General features: G+C 49.1%; 1 protein-coding gene across 2 annotated transcripts in view; it reads right to left on the bottom strand.

Moving 5' to 3' along the window:
• The window catches only part of piezo1 (piezo-type mechanosensitive ion channel component 1), a 76,819-nt gene that overhangs the window by 17,671 nt on the left and 35,777 nt on the right, over nucleotides 1–23,371 (bottom strand). For both annotated transcript variants that reach the window (XM_035417461.1, XM_035417462.1), the window contains exons 3-25: nucleotides 23,249–23,371; nucleotides 22,836–22,878; nucleotides 22,264–22,420; nucleotides 15,173–15,371; nucleotides 14,540–14,753; nucleotides 12,506–12,677; nucleotides 11,246–11,362; nucleotides 11,003–11,093; nucleotides 10,776–10,879; nucleotides 10,238–10,498; nucleotides 9,814–9,919; nucleotides 8,928–9,109; nucleotides 8,446–8,594; nucleotides 7,676–7,834; nucleotides 7,251–7,357; nucleotides 6,667–6,830; nucleotides 5,775–5,951; nucleotides 4,336–4,461; nucleotides 2,706–2,906; nucleotides 2,351–2,555; nucleotides 1,924–2,028; nucleotides 1,110–1,266; nucleotides 281–524 (exon numbers count right to left, since the gene is read on the bottom strand). In XM_035417461.1, the coding sequence (XP_035273352.1) occupies nucleotides 281–524; nucleotides 1,110–1,266; nucleotides 1,924–2,028; nucleotides 2,351–2,555; nucleotides 2,706–2,906; nucleotides 4,336–4,461; nucleotides 5,775–5,951; nucleotides 6,667–6,830; nucleotides 7,251–7,357; nucleotides 7,676–7,834; nucleotides 8,446–8,594; nucleotides 8,928–9,109; nucleotides 9,814–9,919; nucleotides 10,238–10,498; nucleotides 10,776–10,879; nucleotides 11,003–11,093; nucleotides 11,246–11,362; nucleotides 12,506–12,677; nucleotides 14,540–14,753; nucleotides 15,173–15,371; nucleotides 22,264–22,420; nucleotides 22,836–22,878; nucleotides 23,249–23,371 (3,563 nt within the window). The remainder of the gene's footprint in view (nucleotides 1–280; nucleotides 525–1,109; nucleotides 1,267–1,923; nucleotides 2,029–2,350; nucleotides 2,556–2,705; nucleotides 2,907–4,335; nucleotides 4,462–5,774; nucleotides 5,952–6,666; nucleotides 6,831–7,250; nucleotides 7,358–7,675; nucleotides 7,835–8,445; nucleotides 8,595–8,927; nucleotides 9,110–9,813; nucleotides 9,920–10,237; nucleotides 10,499–10,775; nucleotides 10,880–11,002; nucleotides 11,094–11,245; nucleotides 11,363–12,505; nucleotides 12,678–14,539; nucleotides 14,754–15,172; nucleotides 15,372–22,263; nucleotides 22,421–22,835; nucleotides 22,879–23,248) is intronic.

Raw genomic sequence — 23,371 nt, 5'->3', positions numbered from 1 at the left:
GGTGCACAACCCTGTTCCTGGAGATCTAACGTCCTGCAGGTTTTCACTCCAACCCTAACAAACCACACCTCGTTCAAAAGCTAGAGAGCTGAGCAGCTAATTAGTAGAGTCAGGTGTGCCATGTTAGGGTTGCAGTGACAACCTACAGGACGGTAAGATCTGCAGGAACAGGGCTGGGCATCCCAGGTGTAGTGTGCGCATGCTGTTTGCAGACGGGCCAGTGGCAGGGTAGGAGCAGGGTCCCCAGGAGTTGGGGGGGGGGGGGGCGGGGGTAACTCACGGACAGCATGTTCTTGGAGATGATGACGGCCACGTTGTAGACGATGAGGCAGTCCCACATCAGCAGCCGGCTCCGGGCGGACCTGGTGAGCATCTGCGTGCCGAACAGCAGGAAGTAGAAGCAGGCCAGCAGGTAGCCCAGGCCGAAGAAGCTGATCCGCGTGGCGCCCGTCACGAACACCACCGCCAGCACCAGCCAGAACATGTAGCGGAAGAACAGCACCTTGGCCATGTCCAGGTAACACCTGGGGGGGGGGGGGGCACAGGTGAACTGAGGATGGCGGCAGCGCAGGTGGACCACAGCGAGGACAGAGCAGAGCCTCTGAGCCTCCAGGCTGCCACGGCTAGCACCGCTAACGAGCTAAAGGTGAGACGCACTGAAACACAGAGCTGTGTTTCTGCAGTGCGTGAAGTTGGGTACGTTTGTGTGCACCTGCAGTTGATACAAGTTGGATACTGGGGTGTGAAAGTGTAGCTTACAGGAGTGTGTAGCTTATGAGATTGTATACAGGTGTGTGAATACATAGTTGGCTACAGGTGTGTGTGTGAATGGTTTATGAGGCTGGATACAGGTGTGTGTATATGTAGTTTATGGCTGGATACAGGTAAGTGAGTGTAGTTTATGGCTGGATGCAGGTGTATATGTGTAGTTTATGGCTGGATACAGGTTTGTATATGTAGTTTATGGCTGGATGCAGGTGTATATGTGTAGTTTATGGCTGGATGCAGGTTTGTATATGTAGTTTATGGCTGGATGCAGGTGTATATGTGTAGTTTATGGCTGGATGCAGGTGTATATGTGTAGTTCATGTCTGGATACAGGTGTGTACCTGCAGTTGATGAAGTTGGGCACAGGGTTGATGGGCCGCCCCTTCATGGGATTGGGGTCGTCCCTGTTCTCTCCAGCCAGCACCATCCACACCTCTCTCTTCTCGTTCTCGAAGACCTTCCACTGCTGCGAGGCACACATGAGGAGCAGAAAGTCCGCTGCGCAGAGGAGACACCCCCCATTAACCCCTCACCTCTGACCTATGACCCCCTTTCCCCTGTCCAGAGTTACAGCATGGTTTTCCCATAGCTGTATAGCTACGTATCAGTTTTTGCTAAGTGACCCGGCTCCCACAGAAAGAAGAAAACAAATAAGTGCAAGCCCTTATATAAACAAAATATACTGCAATAAATATTGCAATATATTGAAATAAAATATATTATCAAGTTTCATTTTCTTACAAGCAAGAGTCACACATTTAACAACAATGTTAAATATTTTTTAAATGTATATACACATATATTTATATGCATATAATATATATTGCAGTATATTCCATTAGGGTGTGCTGCCGGTAAATGTACAACTGTCACCATGACAACAAACACATGCTCCCAACAATGTGCACAAAATAAAAAATATGTCTGACTTGAGAATCTCAATACTGGGTCACAAGCCAGCCATCTGTTGTAGTTTTCCACTGATTCTGGACTCCAAGTGAAGACCACAGTTACACAAAGGGGTCTAGTGCTCTTAGCAAGATTTTCCAGCCAGAAGGCCTCAAGTTGAGCGTGTAACGTGCAAGGCGCCAAAAATCGCAGAACCTGGAATCGCTACGCTTCCCCCCCCCCCCCCCCTTGAGGTGGGCCCCTCACCCATCAGGTTTTTGGCACGGGGGATGGAGTAGAAGTCCGGCAGGTACATCCACTTGATGAGGGCGGAGCTGAGGGTGACCGGGGCGCTCCAGCGCCAGGGGTAGTCTGCGAAAAAAAAAAAACGCGGAGACGCTCACGTCAGGCCGAGCCGCCAAAAACAGCAACATCCAAACAGGAAAACGGCTAACAAAATATGTTCCAGAGAACTGCCCAAAAACAAGAACCCAGGGATAATACTGTCAGTCAATATATAAATACACGGACACTATTACATGTACAGCACACAATCTAAGGTGCACACATTTATCAGGATGGTCACTCCATGTAGAAGTGTTCACTTATGCGTCAGAGTGATGGTTGAAGACGGAGCTCTACTGTACGCGGACATAGGACAGAGAGGAGAATCGGGCTGGCCTCAGACAGTCACCTATGCACAGGACCGGTGGGATGCCCACGCACAGGAGGTACTGGTAGACCATGAAGAGGGCCAGGAACAGGCAGTATTTGGGCCAGATCCCTGCGATGACCGACCGCCGGCGGCGAGTCAGCATCACCACCAGCCAGCAGCTGTGGACGATGGCCAGGAAGTTCATCCTCTGTCCAATCACGTTCACCATCATCAGGAAGCAGATCTGTGGGGGGTGGGGGGGACAAAAACTTTGTACTGCAGCCTATCGGAAGACGGGAAACATTGCCAGATGAGCAAAAAAAGAGCAGAAGGAAAACGAGACGGAGCTAAACTGCCCCTAAAGACAGGGGGCGCTATTGGACTGCGATGCTACCTCTAAGCCGAACTTGTAGAAGAAGTAGTTGAGCAGGTACTTGAAGGAGCTGAGCAGGCCCTGGTCCAGGGTGTCTCTGGTGGTGTGGGGGAAGAGGGCGGGGGTCGGGGGCGGGGACTTCTGCAGCTGCCGGTAGTGGTGAGTTTGGTGCCGGTACACCGTGGCCTCCAGCACCAGCAGCATCAGCAGCAGGAGGTGGTTCTGCACAGCGCACGGACACAACGACACAGTCAGGACTCAGCTCAGCCGGACCATCACACTGTGCTGGTGACACTCGTGATGACACAGTTAAGATATACAACCGGGCCAAGGTTTTAAATACAGATATTTACGCATTCAGCAGACAGTTTAAGATACAGAGCAACTGCACACCAACACAGGGCGGGTATAGCACAGCCTCACAATCACACTGTTTACCTGGTGTTTGTGACTCTATGCTAACACAACCTCAGCCAAATCAGAGTTCGGTTAACGGGAAGCCACGTACGGCAAACAAATTCAAAGCATTGCTGTGTCGCTTTCACGAGACGAACAGGACCAGAATCCAACTGCAGTGGGGTCAACCTTTCGTTTCAGGCAACACTGCCGCTTATTTGCTTACATTAAAAATGTCACATCCCATCAGCCCAGTCTAACAACGTAACTAAAACAACCTGCATAATTTTTTAGAATTGCAGTGAAGCTCTGAGCATTTTGGGTTAAATTAAATATTTGCCTAACACCACAATAAAAACACAAAGCTATCTGCAGTCACAAAGAGCTCCTCAAAGCCACAGACACCGGAGGGCTTCAGTGACCAGGGCGGTAAGAATAGCAACGCATCACTCACAAAAACCCCATAACAATAACAACAGGGCCGTTCGAACAAACAGCGTCAGGGCCCTGCATCGCCCCGCGATGAGGTCACAGTACTCAGCACAGACCCAAGGCCCCTTTGAACGTTCGTCCACCGGAATGCTTTCAGACTAGGGAGGGGCTCATTTGGGGACGGTCACTGTGCGCGAGCTCGGCGCGAAAGATCAGCGGCGCAGCGCTGTTCCCGGGGCAGCTGTTCCCGGGGCAGCTGTTCCTGCAGTCTCTAAGTCAATAGCTAAGAAGGCCTTTATGTTCAAAGCTCCCTCTGATTGGAATAATCTACCTGTAAATATTCGCTCCATATCATCTTTTCACTTGTTCAAAAATGCCCTGTCTTCTTATTATAGGATCAGCTGTGCATGTTCACAATAACACCTCTATAATTACAAGTATGTTTTACAACTTTATTTCCTAATGCTATCACTGACATTAATAATTAATACTTTTCAATGATCTATGAATGAATTACCCATTTTCATGCTCTGCTTGGAGTATGATCTCCTGATTTTGCATGTCTTATTATTTGACATTTACTGTTTTTGTTTTTTGCTTCTTTGTTGTCACATTTGGTATTGTTTAATTATCTTGTTATTTTTGTTTTTTGTTAAATGTTTTATTTAATTGTGTTTACATTGTATTATTGTCGTTTAGGACAACCCCCCTTGAAAACGAGATGGTGCATCTCAAGGGGTCATTCCTAACAAAGAATTTTTTGGAGGAACACTGCGCCCCGTGGCGGGAGACACCTGTCCCGCTGGGACAGGTAAGCACGCACCTGGCTGTACCCCAACGCTGTGGCATCCTTCCGGAACCCAAACCAGTTGGCCGGGTCAACGGGCTCCCTGTACAGCGTGGAGTTCAAGATCTCGCCCTCCTCCAGGTTGGTTTCATTGAGGAGGGGCTACAGGAGGAGTGAGAAAGATGCAGGGGAGAGGGAGGGAGGGAAGGAAAGAGAGAGAGAGAGAGAGGTTTAAAACCCCTTTTATTGGGACATTGTTCAACCACAGAAATTACTGTACTTCAAAATAAAAATAACAGACAAGCAACATAAAGTGAAAAACAGTTAAAAAACTAATCACAGGCAGAAAAGAGAGAATAGATAGAGAAGAGAGAGAGAGAGAGAGAGAGAGAGAGAGGTAAAGGAAGAGAAGAGTTAAGATATTTCCAAGACAGCAGAGCAGGGAGATCCAGTAGAGGGAGAAGTCTAGATGACAGCAGTGAAGCCTTGCTCTGTTAAACAGCCTCATTAAGCCAATGGGGCAGGCTGCCCATTCATAATCCAGCAGTAAACACTGTCACTGTAAAAGCAGAATCACGGTCAGACTGAATGTAAATCACGGGAAATATAAGCAAAAGCTCATTACCTTTAAACTACTGCTAAGTGCACGCCAAGAGAGTTTATGCCCAGAGCAAATAGATTAGCAACAGAGTAAGCACATCTATAAGTGTAAGGAATCTGCACTGTGTGAAAAGTTTTAAGCTTTCATTTGAAATGTCATTGTATGTGTGTGAGTGTGTTTGTGTGTGCGTGTTCTCATGTGTGTGTGTGTCTGTATGCACAGTATATATGTGTGTGTGTCTGTCCATATGTGTGTGTGTGTGTGTCTGTATATATGTGTGTGTCTGTTTGTATGTGTGTGTGTCTGTGTGCATGTGTCAGTATGTAACAGTGTGTTTGTCAGTATGTGTCTGTGTATGTATGTATGTGTGTGTGAGTGTGCGTGTATGTTTGTATATATGTACACGTGTGTGTGTGTGTGCATGCACGTACGTGTGTGTATGTGTGTGTGTTTCTGTATGTATGTATGTATGTATGTATGTGTGTGTTCCTGTAAGTGTGTGTGTGTGTGTTTCTGTATGTGTGTGTGTGCGTGCGTGTGAGTGTCTGTATGTATATATGTGTGTGTGTGTGTGTGTGTGTGTGTTTCTGTATGTGTGTGTGTGCGTGCGTGTGAGTGTCTGTATGTATATATGTGTGTGTGTGTGTGTGTGTGTGTGTTTCTGTATGTGTGTGTGTGCGTGCGTGTGAGTGTCTGTATGTATATATGTGTGTGTGTGTGTGTGTGTGTGTGTGTGTGTGTGTGTGTGTGTGTGTGTGTGTGTGTGTGTGTGTGTGTGTGTGCGTGCGTGTGAGTGTCTGTATGTATATATGTGTGTGTGTGTGTGTGTGTGTGTGTGTGCTGATACAAACAGCACTGCTTCCACTGGCCTCACCACTGAGCAGTTCCTGGAGTACTCCGTGGGGTTGACCACGCTGAGCTGGTACAGCATCTTGCAGACGATGATGATGCAGACCCAGACTGTGGAGAGACAGGAGGCCATGTGCCGGAACCTGGAGTACGGCATGGCAAAGGTCCACAGAACCACCAGAACCAGATTCATCACCGAGGGCTGAGAGAGAGGAGAGAGGTGGAGAGAGAGAGGAGAGGAGAGAGGTGGGGGGGGGGGGGGGGGGGAGAGAGAGAGGGAGAGAGCAAGAGATGGAGAGAGAAAGAGAGAGAGAGAGAGAGGAGAGATGGAGGGGGAGAGAGAGACAGAGAGATGGAGAGAGAAAGAGAGACAGAGGAGAGAGATGGAGAGATGGAGAGGGAGGGAGAGAGAGAGAGATGGAGGGAGAGAGAGAGAGAGGAGAGAGAGAAAGAGAGAGGGAGAGAGAGAGAGAGAGAGGAGTTAGAGGAGAGGAATTGACAGAGATATACAGATCATTTAAAATACGAGGTGAAGAAAAGACCTAGCTCATATCCTCGAATGACCCCATTTGCGTTGCACAAATTAAAATTCAATTAAATTTAATTGCTTTTTCAGCATTTAGCAGGCCCTCTTAACGGCTTACAGTGCTGGATATTTACTGAAACAATTCAAGTTGAGCACCTGGCTCAAGGGTACAACAGCAGTGCCACACCAGAGAAACAAACCTACTACCTACAAGTCTACAATTGCTGGAGCTGCTAGCCCAGTTACCCAATTATACTGCGGGGGCACGACGTCTCCTGCCTAGGCTAACTCATCAGAACTGCGCTAATGAAAACATCTCTAAAGCTGAATGCCAGCACGACCAAGCCCAGCTAGGTCCGCTCTCTCTCTCTCTCTCGGGACCCCCTCTCACCTCTCCCAGAGCCACCCACACGACAAAGAAGGCCAGGATCTTAACGATGTGGAACTCCATCACCCTCCAGAGGAACACCTGGAACTGGGTCAGGATCTTCGTGAACTTCCAGAACAGCACCATCAGCCGGTCCATCACCAAACCCCACTTACTGGGAACTGCCTCTGGATGAGAGAGAGAGAGAGAGAGAGAGAGAGAGACGGAGAGAGAGCCAGAGGGAGACAGCATGCTTATCACACTTCTGAGAAAGAGACATTTTTCATGGGTTTTTCCCTTTTCCCCCCGAAACTACAATTCTCAACCCACACATTTTAGATTTTCTCTTATGCTATTGTTTTGTTCCATAAATTTTGCTTTCAATTCATGCCGATGAATCATTTTGAACTGAACCGGAATGAAAAATGGAGACTGAAAGATAGGCAGCCAACAGCGACATATCTGTTATATACTGGACGGAGAGAGAGAGAGATAGAAAGATGCACACAAGCAAAAGGTTTAACACACAAGTTGTCCATATACATGTCTTCAACAAGCAAAACATGCAAGTCCCCACCAGTACAAAATGGCAGTTTCTGAGCGCTTACCTCCGTCCTCTGATTGGTAATCTCCCAGGTCATCGTCCAGGTTCTCCTCCTCAAGCCCCGCCCCATTGCCGGCTTGTGCCGCCTCTGCTTTGCGGGCGCTCCTCCCCCTGGAAATGACATCAAGGTTCACATATGTGTGGGCTACTCAAACTAATGAGGAACCATTTGGACAGGGATAATTCCACAGTTTCAGATAGCAAAACAGTGAGGTGGGGGAGGGACAGGGCGAGGATTACTGCCTGTAAGTTTATATGGAGCCCGTTGATGACGGTGACTAAGAAAAAACAGGGATCCCTTCCTGCTGATGTGGTGGTTCCCTTAGGTACAGGTGAAGAGTAACACGTTTTTTGCTTGTGTGGTGCAGTGATAAAGTAAGACAGTTAACAGACATGCCACAGATTTAAATTTTAACGGGTCAGCCGTACCTGGGGACGGGCGTGACGTGCTCCAGGTCGGTGATCTTCATGAAGCGGTGGTGGAAGTAGTGCAGCTGCAGGATGCAGGCGAGCAGGAAGAAGCCGGGGATGAGGATGCTGACGAAGAGTTCCGACAGCTCGAACGTCTCCAGGCCGATGTCCGCCAGCCTGCGGAGACGCACAGGAAAAGGCGGGAAAAAGTTCAGCCCCTCCCCCGTCAGAGGCCAACACCCGCGGCTAACACCTTGGTTAACACATGGCTAACACCGTGGCTAACAACATGGCTAACACTGTGGCTAACAACTTGGCTGACACATTGCTAACACCTTGGCTAACACCGTGGCTAACACTTTGGTTAACACATGGCTAACACCGTGGCTAACAACTTGGCTAACACTGTGGCTAACAACTTGGCTGACACATGGCTAACACCGTGGCTAACACCTTGGCTAACCCCGTGGCTAACCCCGTGGCTAACACCTTGGCTAACACATGGCTAACCCCGTGGCTAACAACTTGGCTAGCACTGTGGCTAACAACTTGGCTAACACATGGCTAACACCGTGGCTAACAACTTGGCTAACACATGGCTAACACCGTGGCAAACGCAGCAGAGAAAATAACCCCAACGTGTTCAGCCCATCCCACAACACAGAACACAGCAACCATTTACATTCTGTCTCTTCTATCAGGCAAGCTCCACCCAGTCTTGAGCACTTTGAACAAAGCGTTCCCCTCAGGCCAACCCCACCAAGGTGTAAAGGGAAAATTGAACGTACTGCTCCTCTGAGAACCCGGTAAAGTTCTTCCAGTAGTCGGGGAAATCCTCGAACTGGAAGGTGTAGATGGCGGTGAGCACCAGCATGGTGTAGGCCACCACCAGCCACCAGAAGGGCTTCAGCAGCCTCCGCCACAAGGAGTAGTACACCTAGGATAAGGGCAGAGGTCAGGGGTCAGGGGTCAGAGTTAGGGCAAGTGACGAGAACGGGACGTTTCAGTACAGCAACAATGACCAATCAATCACTGACTCGTTTGAGCCAACAAAGAGGTTGTGATCCCCCACAGAAGAATGCAATGATTAGCTCAAATCAGCAGTATGCGGATATTACATAGCAGTTCCATGCATTTTTTGGTCTCATGAAACATCACTCTCCCAATCCATGTGGGGCTCCGGGGTGACAGTCCCATGGAGAGGTTTTTGGGTGGGCGGTGGGGACCACGCCCCTGAGGACCACGCCCTGGGGAACCACGCCGCCCGTACCTGGTACAGGCAGAGGCAGAGCAGGAACAGCAGCATGTAGACGATCTTGTAGCCCACCAGCTTGCCCGCGAAGCTGACCATGATGAACATGCCGCCGCACACGTAGATCCAGTACTTGGCGTAGCAGCTCATGACCGTTCGCCCCAGGGCCTGGAGGATCGACCGCTTCTGCTCGCTGCTCTCTGGGGTCCCATACGGAAGAGACACGGGTTAAATCATCCCAGCTGCAGACCTCAATCTCCTTCATTTCTAATTTAATTTATTTAAGGAATAATACATGGGCATTTTTTAAACATCCACAATGTTCAACTTTCTATATAAAGCAAGTAAAGAGTCTTAAATTAAGCACTTAAGGGCTAAAAAAAGCACAGAGAAACAGGAGATCTTGCATGATGATTTTGCAGATCTGCAGGGCTGGACGGCTGCAGTTTGACATCTGTGTGTCAGCTCATTTTCACCTGGCTCTGGCCAGATACAACAGTAACACACCTGGCAGCCTGTCACACACCTGTCCTCCCGATATATTTGGACAAAGACCTTATACTTAACAAGAGCAGCAACCTTATTTCTGTGTTCAACTTTGAAGGTGGATGAGGGAAATCAAACCAGAACAGATTCACCCTGAGTAAACATTAGACAAACACTAACTGAGTTTAGAGGGTGAAAACACTTGAATTTACTATGACATAACATGGCACGGTACGTGGGTTGACCTGTAAAAAATAGTTTTTTACGATTAATAAAAAAATGATGGTGCTAATGACAAAACTCTATTTAGTCCCTGCATTACAACAGGACTACAGGTGAGCAGCCCTTGTCCCACGGCCATCACTATGAAACTGTCACTAGAAATTTCCACAGTACACGCGGGATTAAAATGGCTGACCTCCGCTGGTGACCTCCAGCAGGGGCGCTGCAGAGCTCTTTTTCCTGCCGAAGCCGTCCTTCACTGACTCTCGCAGCAAAAGCCAGAAGGTCAGGGTGTAGAGCAGCTGTGTGACAGAGTGAGAGAGAGAAAGAGAGAGAGAGGGGGGAGAGAGAGGAGAGAATCCGAGGGAAGGAGAGGGGGAGAGAGAGAGGGGATGAGAGAGAGAAAGAGAGAGAGACAGAGAGAGGGAGAGAGAGAGAGAGACAGGTGAGTGAACACAGGACTGTCGACTCCCTTTCACCTGCATCACAGAGTCATGCAGACCGCCATGTTGAGTCAGTGAGATAAACCACTGTTCCCCTCACACTCAGGGTTTAAAGGGGTTTAAATGACAGTTTTAGTGGCCGTTTGACAGCGCGTCGCGGGGCTCCTCCCCTCTCACCATGGCCCCCAGGCGCAGGCAGGGGTGCGAGTCGTGGGACAGGCCCAGCTGCCTGAGGCTCAGCGTCCCCCAGGTCTGGGGCAGCTCGGTCTTCAGGTCCAGGGCCCAGATGTACTGCAGGCCGCAGAGGGTGACGCCGTACAGCAGGATGAAGGGGGAGCACAGCATGGCGAAGCGCCGCCGCGCCCGCAGCATCCAGATCAGGCACGACCACAGCAGCAGCACGAAGGTCAGCCAGCTGTGGTAGGTGATACTCCACACCTGCAGGGGGCGGTGGCGAGAGCGAGAGGGAACATGAAACCCACTCCAGCAAAGACAGAGTCGCTCGGTTAAACTGATGACAATGGCCGGGGGGGGGGGGGGGGGGGGGGGGGGGGGGCAGATCTGTGGAAAATTATCATTTCAAATATGGCCCTGAAGAAATTCTTTTCCATACTCAAAAGAAAATGTAATGCTTAGAGCCTGCACCTTATGAAAATTGCAACGCTCAAGCTATGTAATTGGAATTTAAATGAAAGGAACAGGAGCATAGACTGACCATCATCGCAATCAGAGCGCACACGTAGCTCTGTTCCAAGACTAGCCGACCGACCACTTGAAAGGGGTTATCCCCGTCCTGTCCAGTGGGGGCGCCACGGGATCCTGGCGTAAAAAAAAATGCAGCTTTACTGAAGGAGTCCTCTTTCAGAGAATTTCAGTGCCTCAACTCGAGCCGCACTCCAATCAGTTCTCCCGGGTAAATAATCCCAAGAAAAGCAGTCCCACCTCCGTCTTGCTGAGAGGAAGTGATGTCAGCGTGATCTCCGGGGCGGTCTGGCTCGCTCGCCGGCGTCTCCCCAGCAGCGAGCAGGGATCTCTGGGAGGAAGACAGGAACGCATAAACAACGAACCAAACAAGCCACCGTCTGTATAAACAGGGCCTTCCATTAAGAGCATTGCATTAAGAGCATCTGTCAAACAGCTATTTCGGGGGGTGATGGAGGACTGTACCCTGGTGCCAGCGCTCACCTTAGTGTCATCCTCACTGTCCCGCCTCGAAGCCCGCCAGGACTCCAGCTCCACCTCTTCCTCCTGGACGCCTCTTCCTCCCGACCCCCTTTTTTGGGGCTCTGCTTCCGCTTTGTGCTTCACAGAGGCAAAGGTGAGAGCACTCAAGTCAGTTCTGAAGTTCCATGTAATTTACGCATGGAAGTTCTCCCTAAAATTTTCTCAATAGAATAATTCTAATTTGTGTTAATAGTACTGCGATTTAGGAATCCCTAAATGCAATTTCTGTCATTTTATTTCTTAATGTAAGTCATGTAAATTGTTTATTTTCTTGTATCCTGGCTACTTCACCTAAAGTTTTCACATGGGAAAAACAAAGTTATTCTATTCTACTCTATTCTACTATATTCTACCCTATTCTCTTCTTTTCTGTTCTATTCTATATCCTGGATAGAACAAATCACCTAATACTCCAGCACACATGCACAAGTCTTTCTTTTGTGGGGATGAGGTGCCTGTAAGAGAGCATTTGGGAGGCTCGGACTTGGTTTTCTTTGTTCATAAGCCTTTATTAAGCAGATAAATAGTCAGAGAGCTTTCATAGACAGCAAGGACCGAAGGAAAAAGCGGGCATTGAATGCAGGGGATTGTGCGGCTAATATGCTGAAAGGGAGACGATTAGGTGTCCAGGATGGAGAGAATCAGTTCTGAGAATTTTTATTCATTTATTTATTAAAACAGTGACAACTGCAAATCCACTGTCCGATGTAATATGCACGTGTTTCTAGCCCAAGCTAATTGCCAACACCAGTCCGTTGATGGGAAAAGATGGCCTAAACAGTCATATAAAATTGGTGCACTGTTACAATGTTAAAACAGCACAAACTATAAGAAATCAAAAAAGAAGAATCGGTGCTGACACTCCAACTCCTGTCAAAAAGTGCCATTTGGCCCTTTAATAAATAGTGTGTTAAGATGCCATTTAAGGCTCTCATCCGAGGGAGGTCACCTCTTATATCACAGTGTCCCCATTGCTGAACCGAGGCATGGGAGTTTACATGGGTCTGGCCTCTACCAGCCCATCAATACAACATCTAGCAGGAAAATGGTTCCAACAGGAAGTCCATTCCAGTGCTAACAAAGCCCTGCCCTGTTTACCTTCTGGTGCCTGACATGACGTGGGTACAGGGTGGTATGAGTGGTCATAAGGAAAAGGAAAAGTCAGAATAGTGGTGTATTGAGGTCCAAACGCAAAATTCACACAGAAGGGAATTAATTCACCTCTTCAGGGCAGCCCATTTTCACGACAATCGCCACGGCGATGTAGAGCAGGAACAGGATCCCGGGGTTGACGTACACCGGCCAATCATGCTTCATGTTCAGGATGAGGTCATAGGAGGTGGAGGAGGAGGAGCAGTTGCCGGCTATGATGATCTCCTTCAGGCCGAAGAGTCTAAGGGAGCAAAGAGCAAGACTGTCATTTAAAACAAACAAATGAACAAACCAAAAAGAATCAATTCTAGCAGTGCATTTTGGAGTGAGTTATTTACGATGTTTCTCTGCTGGTAAATGTCAAAAGGTTGTGCAGCATCAGGTACACCCTGGTTTCCATTTAACCTCACAGAGGTGCCTATAAATCATGATTTCAACACCAGGGCAGAAACCAGGTCAGATTTCTGCACTTTGCTGGCTTCAGGAGAGCAAAAGAAACTTGGTGTCACTGATCACAGCAAGTAACCAGAGACGCACACAGAGCTAACAGAGTTGTTATTTATTTATGTGTTATTTTTCTAGGGGGAAAAAAACAGCCACAGTCTTTAGACAGCAGGGAGGGCTCAGCCATTAATCTCAACCCAGCCCTGCTGTGGAAAAGAGGGCATAAGGGTGTGAGTTTCGGGGTTCTCAGGGGAGCAGCGATGGGACTGCCTCAGGTGACCCTGCTTCCTCTAACCCCCCGCCCCCCCCCAACAATTTGGGGCATAGGCTTGGCCTTCGCCACATGTTTCGGAAAGTGTGCATTCCAGAATGTGTCAGCCCAATAACATTCCAAACATAGCTCCCTGTCTCTAACACTATTCCTCCTGTTTCTGAGAGGGAGGGAGAGAGAGAGAGAGAGAGAGAAAGAGAAAATGAGACAAAGACAGAAAGAGAGAGAGAGAGAGAGAAAGAGAGAAGATTTCCTTTCAGAATGCCCAAAATCCCCCCCCAAAGTTAATTCTATATTTATAAATTGGAACCATTTTTACAAAATTCCAAAAATTTACAAAAATTGAATTTGTGGCGCCAGCTGCAAGACAGGTGGCCTCCAGTCACAACATGAGGGACAACCAGTGAGGCACCCTCTCCATTATTTTTATTGTTAGTCGTTTTGATCTTATTACTGTCCTTATTAGTGTTCATTATTCAAATTGCAGGTTGTCTGTTGATTTTCTTTTTGTTTCTTTGTTTTAACTTATTTTAATTTATTGTTGTATTTATTTATTTTCTTCCACTGTATTAACTACGTGTGATTGTTATTGTTTCGTTGTTAATTGCTTTGTTAATAAAGTTTGCTAATAATGCATTACCTATATAAAAACTGAACTGAATTGAGAGAGAGAGAGAGAGAGAGAGAGAGAAAGAGACAGAAAATGAGAGAGCTCCTCACAGACAAACTGCACTCTCAGTTTCCTCATAGTTTCACAGTCAGCTCAGTGCGCCGAACGTGACGAACACCGATACTGTAACAGGAGAAGTCTGAGTGCTGAAAAGGACATTCATTCCCACAGCTGGCTGCAAGGCATCCGTTTGCATTGTGTCAACAATCACGTCGCTGGAATCTGCTACTGTAAACATGGTCCATGAGTAACAGCGCACAGTTTTGAATAAATGAAACTGCAGAAAAATGGAATCATTAAAAATCAGCCAGCGCAGGGCGAGTTTACAGTGTTATTTTCTACCGTGCATCTAGTGCAACAAACCTTTAACTGGATTTAAAGTGGATAAATCGGTCTCATTTCTTCCATCGTCCGCTGCACTTACTCAAAGTGATGTACTGACAAAAAACTCAAATCTTACGCACACCTGTGTTTGTTAATGTCACTGCTGTCATGCCGGTGGTGGGGGTGGTGGGGGCGGTGGCGGAGGGGTGGGTGGGTATATGTCACCATTCTGAGCAATTTATAAAAAGGCAATGTTTTATTGAGTGTCTGTACTGACATCAAAATAAAACAATTGGTCACAAAAAATGCCCCTGAAGTGTAGTGGCCATTTTGGATCAGTGAACGGAAGGTCTTTTAGAGCAGACCTGCTGCAGGAAGTACCCCAGTGACTGACCTGGGCCACAGGGTGCCCGACGGTAAGAAGGCCTGGGCGTAGGTGCTCTGGTACAGGTAGAGGCACACCAGGTGTCCCGCCGTGAAGAAGCCCACCATCACGCAGACCACGTTGAAGCCCAGGTGGCTGATGGGAAGGTGGCAGGCCCACCACGTGCACACTGCCAGGAACAGGAGGAAGTAGACGCCAGAGAACGCCGAAGGCAGAGTGATTCCTGTAAAACAAGCGCACACACACACACATACACACACACACACACACACACACGCACACACGCACACACGCACACACACACGCACACACGCACACACGCACACACGCACACACACACGCACACACGCACACACGCACACACACACACGCACACACACACGCACACGCACACACATCCATGCAAAAGCAGAACATAAACAGGTCATGTTCACAGCTGCCGCTGCAATCTTATCTTTTTCGCTGTTCTCCAGAAATACAACACCAATCGTTCACAGTTTGCACTTCTGTTTAACTATGGCCTGATAATTATAAATGCAAACGTATGCAGTGCATTGACCTTCTGAGGATTTATCTTGTAAGTAACTGGCCATGACCAGTTCTCCTGCAGTGGCACTGACGGTCCCATCGGTGGTCTCTCACCTGCCAGGGCCAGCAGGACGACGGCCAGGACTCGACCCAGCTCCCGCAGGACCCGCCGGGCCGTGGCCCGAAACCGGGTCACCAGCAGGGCGGCGCGGGCCGCCGGGGACGGGCCTCCCTCTGGCTCTCCGGCGGACGACTCGCCTTCCTCCTCTTCGTCCTCCTCGTCCTCCTCATCGTCCTCTTCATCCTCATCTTCCTGAAAGGGATTTTATCACGACTGAAGGCTCGTTCTAAATTGTCAAACTGCCTGGTTCACATGGAGGAGCTTGACCCGTCCAAATAGTTTGCGGATTTGTGAAACGAACCCCCACCAGTTCACATCAGGACATTAGAGACATATAGTGTCCCATAATGACTACTAGCATGCAGTTGCATTGAAATGTATTCATTCTCTTGAGTGATGACTGTGTAGTACACCATTTTTCCAGCAGAGGGAGACAAACTGGCAAGTGAGGCAGTTCAATAAAATCCAATTATAGATATTATAATTTTTTTAATTATTTGAAATATTTCAGGACAACCGGCCTACTGGCTTCACCCCGAAACACGCATGATGTAGGGCACCGCGCCCTGCCCTTTCCCCATGAGGGCCACTGCAGGGCAACAGCCGTGACCGTGGACCAGACCCGCGGCGTCCCGGACCCGCGTCCCGTCAGCTCCTCACAAAAATCACCAGCCATCCTCGGCTGAGAAACACGTCACATGTTCGCAGCTTCAGGCTTCTCCGCAGTGCATGCGTCTGCAGTGGAGACTGACCCATTTACACAGATCACAAGACCGTTGGCCGCTCTGGCAAAGTTCAGCGGATTGCCACGTGCGCATCGTGCGCAGAGATTGGGGGGGTGGGAGGGGGAGGGGGCAGGGGTGGGGCTGGGGTGGCATGGTTCCCCAGTGACTGAAAGGGGGCTTCCAGCCTGTGATTGCAAACCCCGCCCCCCGCCCCCCCAGTTCATTATCGAAAATCTGCACCCCCACCCCCAACTCCCCCAACAATCACAATCTGAAACCCCCTGCCCACCCCCTGTGCTTACAAGTCAAACTCTACACCGCTTCACCACTACGCCTGCCAGGGTCTGCCCAGTCAGCAAAAAGGCTGGGCTGTTCCATTCTGTTCCGATTCGAGCGGCCGCTAAAGCTCGTACCAGCTTTGCGCGGCCACTGGGGCGCTGCGCAGTCGCTGAAAGGTAAAACCTCAGATGGAGTCACGCTGCACGGGGGCCGTGTCATCACATTCCTTCAGCTTCAGCTTCAGCTTCGGCTTCGGCTTCGGCTTCAGCTGAGACGGGACGCTTTTAGATCGATTAAGGCGCAAGGCACCATGTGACACTCTACCCCTCTCTGCTCCTGACCCCTAACCCTCAGTACATTAACCTCTTTTTTACTGACAGACCTTAATCCGGGGTCTCTCACTCCAAATCAGGCACGGTACCGGCAGCACAGGAAATGCCCTGGCGTGCCAATGAAGAGTGGAATGATACAGTAACCCTTCTTTCATATATTCAATTTATTCAGACAGATAGACAGCAGAGAGGATAACATATAGAGAAGGGGCCAGAGCTGAGAAAGCACAAAGGCAGGGGGAATGAACGAATGAATGAATGAATGAATGAATTTACATAGCACTTTTCTGAATACGCAAAGTGCTTTACGGTGATGAGTGGGAACTCGCCTCACCCACCACCAATCGTGAATCGAACCCAAGCCTATGTGGGAGGGGACTCCCGTACGGAGCAATTCTGCCTCCCGATAGACTGGGCCACATGCCTCACCAATTAAATTGCAATTTTCTGTTTAATTTAATTAGAGATAGGCGCTCACTCAGCACACTGAAGGACAAACAGCAGCTGCCACTTGTTACCCGGGGAACGAAAGCCACAGGCGGAGCCTAAGTCAGATTGACAGGGCTTTGTGAGGCTGTTAGAAGTAGGAGACAGAACCACGTTAAACTGCAAACAAAGTATTTCTTCGCAAGCGTTTTAGTCTTGTAATGAGACTTATTGACTTATGAATATTATTTATTTCTCTCGAGTAGAAAATATTAGCTTGTCAATTTTTGCTAAACAAGTGAAAGTGTCTTACTCCACTGGCAAATTTGGAAAGGGTAAAACTGTCTCACTTCATTGGAAATCTTTTTGTCTTTGGAAATCTAAAATACTTAAGTTAAGATTGACTTTTTGGACTTTTTTTCTACTAGAGTAGAACACAAGAGGACCTTCTGAGACGAGCACATCTATAACATAACCTGTGAGCTGAGGACAAGGAAAAACAAGATGGAGAGCAAGGCCAGTGAAAACAGTTTCTGTATCACACAAACCCGGAAAAACGGCCAAAGAAGCCAGCGTAACCCTGCAGACGCTCACCGCACGAAATGGGGCACATTTCCAGGATTTATTTTAATGGCACGTGCGCATAATACAAGCGTAGAAAGAAATCTCTCAAAAGATATTAAGGGATTTTCCACCTCCAGTAAAAAATCACAAAACGGGACCGAAAGAGTGCCCGTAAAAAAAAAAGGCTGTGACTGTGACACGAACTTCCAAAACAGCGCTTTGTGTCTGTGACATTCTCTCAGATCTCACTGACTGAGAGCCTGGGCCATTAGAGCACGTTACAAAAATTATTTTATTGTAATAAAAAGCGAACGGCAGCACAGGACTGGGAGTGAGGCTTTACGGGCCCTGTTCATGGGTCTGTGTGAGTCCAGGCCGTTAAAAAAAAAAGGTGCTGAGGTGGCGGGCCCCGGGGGAAGGGGCATGAAGACGTCCGACCGGCCGCACGCTGAGGAACGTCGTCCCGACGACGCGCGCGCGACTCGTCAAGGAGATCGACCCAGATCGAAGCGGCCGTTTACACACGGGCGACCTGTTGACCTCATTCCCTTTAATCGTTGCCCCGGCACGCGCGCCGCCACCGCGATCGGGCGGGGCGCAGCCTCAGGCGTTCCGGAACTCGCAGAGACGCAACAACAAAAAAAATTACATCAAACAGGCTACTTGGTTTTATTTGCACACACACACCCACACACACGAGCGGTTTCATAAACAAGGATGAGCGAGCGGAACTTTGGCGCGAAACTGCCGATGCCCTTAACGGTACCGCCGGGGCGGACGTTACCGCAATCGTTACTTTCTCCCGCCGTAATAAAAAAAAACGAAAAAAAAAAACGACAACATCTGCATACGTTAACGATCGGCGCTTTTAAGGGCAGCGCGGTGGACTGAAGCACCGGCGTGTGGTGAGAGCACCAGTAAAAACGCGGATGAGTTATCAGCACCGGAGCACGAGCAGGAGGAGGAGGAGGAGTCTGCCCTGACTGGCTCTTGTAAAGGGAGCCGGAGAGCTCTCTCTCCTCTCGCTGTATTAGTGGAGAGCAGCAGTGTTGGCCTGGGGGGTCAACAAGACCAGCACATTCTTTCACACCAGCCAGCCAACCTCCTGTGAGATGGAATTTATCATCATGTCCCACCCATCGGGGGGAGGATGGGGAGGGGGGGCACTTCTCCACCATGTTTTTCTTTAACTATCAAGCTTTCCCAAAACTTGTTACTGGCACAGTTTCTCAACGACTATAAACCTTCTTTCAGTCAATAAAAGTGTATGTTTGAACATTTGGGCTAATACTGAGCATTCAGCTGTGGTTTTTTTTTTTTTTTTTTTACTGCCTCCGAGAACTGGCCTGCCAAGTGCAGCATCCCTCGCGACGGATCGCCATATTGCCATGGTTACCCACGACCTGGTCGCCCGGAATCACATTGCTCGCGCGGAGAGGACGACGGGGTGTGGCGGGACGAATCACGGCCGGAGCTGCATGGACATGTACTGGAGCTGCTGGGGAGGCAGGAATGCTGGAGAGACTGGGGCACAGGTCTACAGACCGCTCTACAGACCCAGACTGGGGCAAAGGTCTACAGACCGCTCTACAGACCCACACTGAGGCAGTATAAGCACAGCCGCTTACAGACTCACACTGAGTGAAGCAGAGGTACAGACCGCACTACAGACCCACACTGAGGGCAGTAGAGATGCAGCGGCTCTACAGACAAAACACCTCTTCTGAAAACAAATTTTACAATCAAATAAAAAACACACACACACAAACTCCTCAGCATCTTCAGAAGAATACCTGGCAATGGAATCCCTCACTATGTTCAAGTGACTCCAGCCCCTGACCCTGTACCAAAAGCTCTCTCTCAGAGACGTGATGAAATCTGGGGTAAAATGCTCTGCAGGGGCTAGAAAGCACTTGCTTCCGTCTCCATGGCAGAATAATGACTCACTCCGGGAGCAGCAGAATTCACCACAGCGCGATGTCATGACATCACCCTCATGCCCTCTGTCAGCGCCTAGCATGCGCTAGCTAGGAACGCTCTGTGCAATCCTGCGCGAGGATGTCTCTGCTTGTCCACGCGCAGCCGCGCCCAGACGGCGGGAATTACCGCCAGCTCCGCCACTGGCTCATTTACGACGGGTATCGCCCAGGCCCTGCTGGCACCTCATCCACCTCCTGCTGGCCCTGCACCTCAGCCACCTCCTGTTGTCCCTGCACCACAGCCACCTCCTGCTGTCCCTGCACCACAGCCACCTCCTGCTGTCCCTGCACCACAGCCACCCCCTGCTGTCCCTGCACCACGGCCACCTCCTGCTGTCCCTGCACCACAGCCACCTCCTGCTGTCCCTGCACCACAGCCACCTCCTGCTGTCCCTGCACCAAAGCCACCTCCTGCTGTCCCTGCACCTCTGCCACCTCCTGCTGTCCCTGCACCACAGCCACCTCCTGCTGTCCCTGCACCTCAGCCACCTCCTCCCTGATGACTCAGGGACATAAAAAAACAGGAAAAAGCGCTCACCAGCTATGACACAGAGGAAGCTCTGTGAGAGGGCTGTGTTTTTGCTGGGTGGGGCTCACCTCTCAAAACCCAGGCCTCCTCTTACAAAGAAACCAAAAGAGGAACAGGCCACAGCTATTCCCCCGGTTTAGTCATCAATTCAACAACAGATTCAGGATGCTGAACTCCACTGTAGAAATGTAGACGCCCGTCGGCTGCATTTCAGCATTTAGCCAACCACAGGCTACATGTGACCACGTGTTTCAAACTGAAGCAAGCCGTGGCAGAGTACATTAAGTCATGTGCCCGTCAGTTACAGGCTGACGTAATTAAACAAGTCCACGCCGAATCACCCTGCAATCCACAGGGAACATTTAAAAAGGCAACTGAACTTCAAAGCACAAGAAGGTGAATTAAACAAATATAAAACACAGTCGCGAGACTAGCCGGCATGCCATGCCAGATCTGAGAAGCAGCCCAAGGTGAGAGGTTTTAGCGCTGTCTGGAAAAACCTGACGTCAGTTGCTACGGTAATGGCGTTCTATCAAATGTAATCTGAAAAAGGCATTCTACTGAAATACACTCAGCGGAGAAAAGTAAATGAGCACTGAAGACTGTGGCTGTGTGTCTCCCTGAAGACCCCTGATAAGGGACTCCTTATCCAGGACGTGAGACTGTAGCTGTAAGGGTACTGGGGCAAGGGAGAATGCTTATGAGAGAACGAACCCTGGTGATTCTGATGTGCACAGCCTCAAGAGGTTGGTAAGGGGTCACTACAACAGGCACCAGTGGCACCTTCTCACCACAATCAATATTCAGGGTTCTATCCTGTAATCAGCACAAAACCAGACCCGCAACATGATACATTTCAACAGGGAAGGCAGAAAAACTGCAGAAAAAAAACAGATCTTAAGCGAACGCATAAATAAATGATGAATCTGTTTCCAACAGAGGCACATTTAATTTCCTGGAGGAGCAGGCTCAGGATGAGCCAGCCCTCGTTCCCTAACTAATCCAGTAAAGGGCTGTGCCTGTCAGTGCTGACAGCAATCAGGCCCGGGTCGGTACTTGGTGAGTGAGGTTGCCAGGACGACGGAGAAGGAAGTTGTAGGACTCTCACCAGCCAATCGAGAGTTCAAGAAACAGGAGCCCAATGAGAGGGGGAGCGGGAAAGAGAGAAAGCAAGAGTGAGGGGGAACATCACAGTAAAATGACAGAGAGGGAGGGAGGGTGGAAAAGGAGGATGAATGGCAAAGTCCTTCAGCTTCAGGGGAGCAGAAAGAGACTGCAGTCACACAACACTGCAGCAACCCACCACTATAGGCACACATCATCTTACCAACAAACCGGCACAGTAGCTCATTTAAACAGAGAGACAGCCGCAGGCTGGCAGGCATCATTCATTTTGAAGGCCAACATCACAAACTGAGGATCCTGCAGAGACTCAACAGGTCCATGGATGAAATTGGGTCTTTTTTTCTTTTTTTTCTTAAACGGTCCCTCTTTGATCAAGAAACACTTACAAAATGGCCATCAAAGCCCATTCTAACATTTACTTTTTCATCCCCCCCCCCAAAAAAAACCCCCCAAAAATGGCAGACTGAAAACACAGCCGTTGCGTGTATTTCTGTCCTGGCCATTCGTTTGGAGACACCAAGACGCAATTACGGCAATTTCCAAAGAAAGCCGAACCTGATACAAATGGCTATTCCTGACAGGGAAAGGCCCTCTGCAGCCTTTGTGACTACGATGTGTGGAACAGAGCGCTCACACAGCACTGATTTATGCGGAAAAAAGAAAAGTTACACCGCACTGCTTTATCTGAGAAAAGGCCGTTTATAATGGGTCTATCTGGCAACGCAGTGAATCGCCTATTTCCTGAGCAAACGGAGACACTGTTATTACTGAGTCATACGCACAGCTGAGTGTCTGTCTGTCCGACTGTCTGATGGACTGACTGATTGACTGTCAGTCGTTTAATGACTGCGCAGTGCGACAGACAGCACAGATCTGAGTCACTGAACATTTTCCATTTGAAAAGAAACTCTTATTGGAAGACAACTATGAGAACACAAATGTGGATCTTAAATCTAATGTGAATAGACACATGCAAAGCCAAATTTAACAGCAGAGTGTATTTTAAGAAGGGTGAACAATCTGAGCCCACAGACTGCCCAGAGGGGGTCCCAAAATGCAGTATCTGTGGCAGGGATGATCCTGATTGGCTCGTGTCAGCGGTAGTGAGGATCCTGATTGGCTCACCTCTACACTGGAACCCAGGCCATTACGCTGGCACGGCTCGTTTTCCCTCTGTCTCAGCAGCCGGTTTCCCAGCACCAGAGTGACCAATGAGATGATGAAGACGCCCACGTCAGGGGCCAGCAGCCGCACCACGCTCCAGGGCTCGTCCAGGGGCAGCCTTTAATCGTCCACGCGATGAACACACACACACACACACACACGCATACACACACACACACAAACACACACGCAGGCACGCAAACACACACGCATACACACACACACACGAACGCACACACATATACACACACACAGACACGATCAGTTGTGTTAATTTTGATACCTCTTATCATACACCATCTCCTTCTTTCTATTTGTCTCTCTCACTCCTCTCTCTCTAACACACACACATACACTCCCACACACACACACACAAATCAGGTACACCAGATCACACAGTACATCTACAACTACTTTAGAAATTACACTGAATGCTGAGTGCTGCTATTATTTACTGTGTGGATGATAAAAACCTAATGATGATGTTTTGGACAGACAGTCACCCAGCCTGTCGCCCAGCATTGCCGACATACCTTGATACTCCAACGGTTCTCGTTAAAGTCTCCCATGAGCTGCCTGTAGAACAACAACGACCGTGTTATGACCTCATCACAAGTGGCCTTTTCTGCCATATTATGACCTCATCACAAGTGGCCTTCTCTGTACTGAGCTCACTTGTGATGCCTGAAGAATCTTTCGGCATCTAGCACCACAGGCAGCACTTCTATTTGCAATCCAAAGTTTTTTTTTTTTTTAAAGAGAGCTTTGCACCATAGATGCAGAAGCCAGAGCCTTTCATAGGTTGTCATTGTATTTATTTATTTATTTTTTTTACAACCTTTTCTAAAAATGCAGTTGATGCACAGGTCACCCTCACACCATTTAAATAGAACAAGGGTTCCGCTCCCTCTGGTGACCCCTGTGCGTGGGGTCAAAGTTCACTCACAGTTGCTTCCCAGCTCTTCGTCCAGCCCCGGGACGGTGTAGAGGCAGATCTGAAAGGTCACGTGTGCCAGGAGGAAGAGCAGGCTGGTGACGAACAGGGCCTTGGTGAAACGTCCCGTGTGGC

The sequence above is a fragment of the Anguilla anguilla genome, chromosome 5 (assembly GCF_013347855.1).
Source record: "Anguilla anguilla isolate fAngAng1 chromosome 5, fAngAng1.pri, whole genome shotgun sequence".
NCBI lineage: Eukaryota > Metazoa > Chordata > Actinopteri > Anguilliformes > Anguillidae > Anguilla > Anguilla anguilla.
The sequence above is the reverse complement of the archived record's forward strand: the minus strand, read 5'-3'. Positions and strand labels throughout refer to the sequence as shown.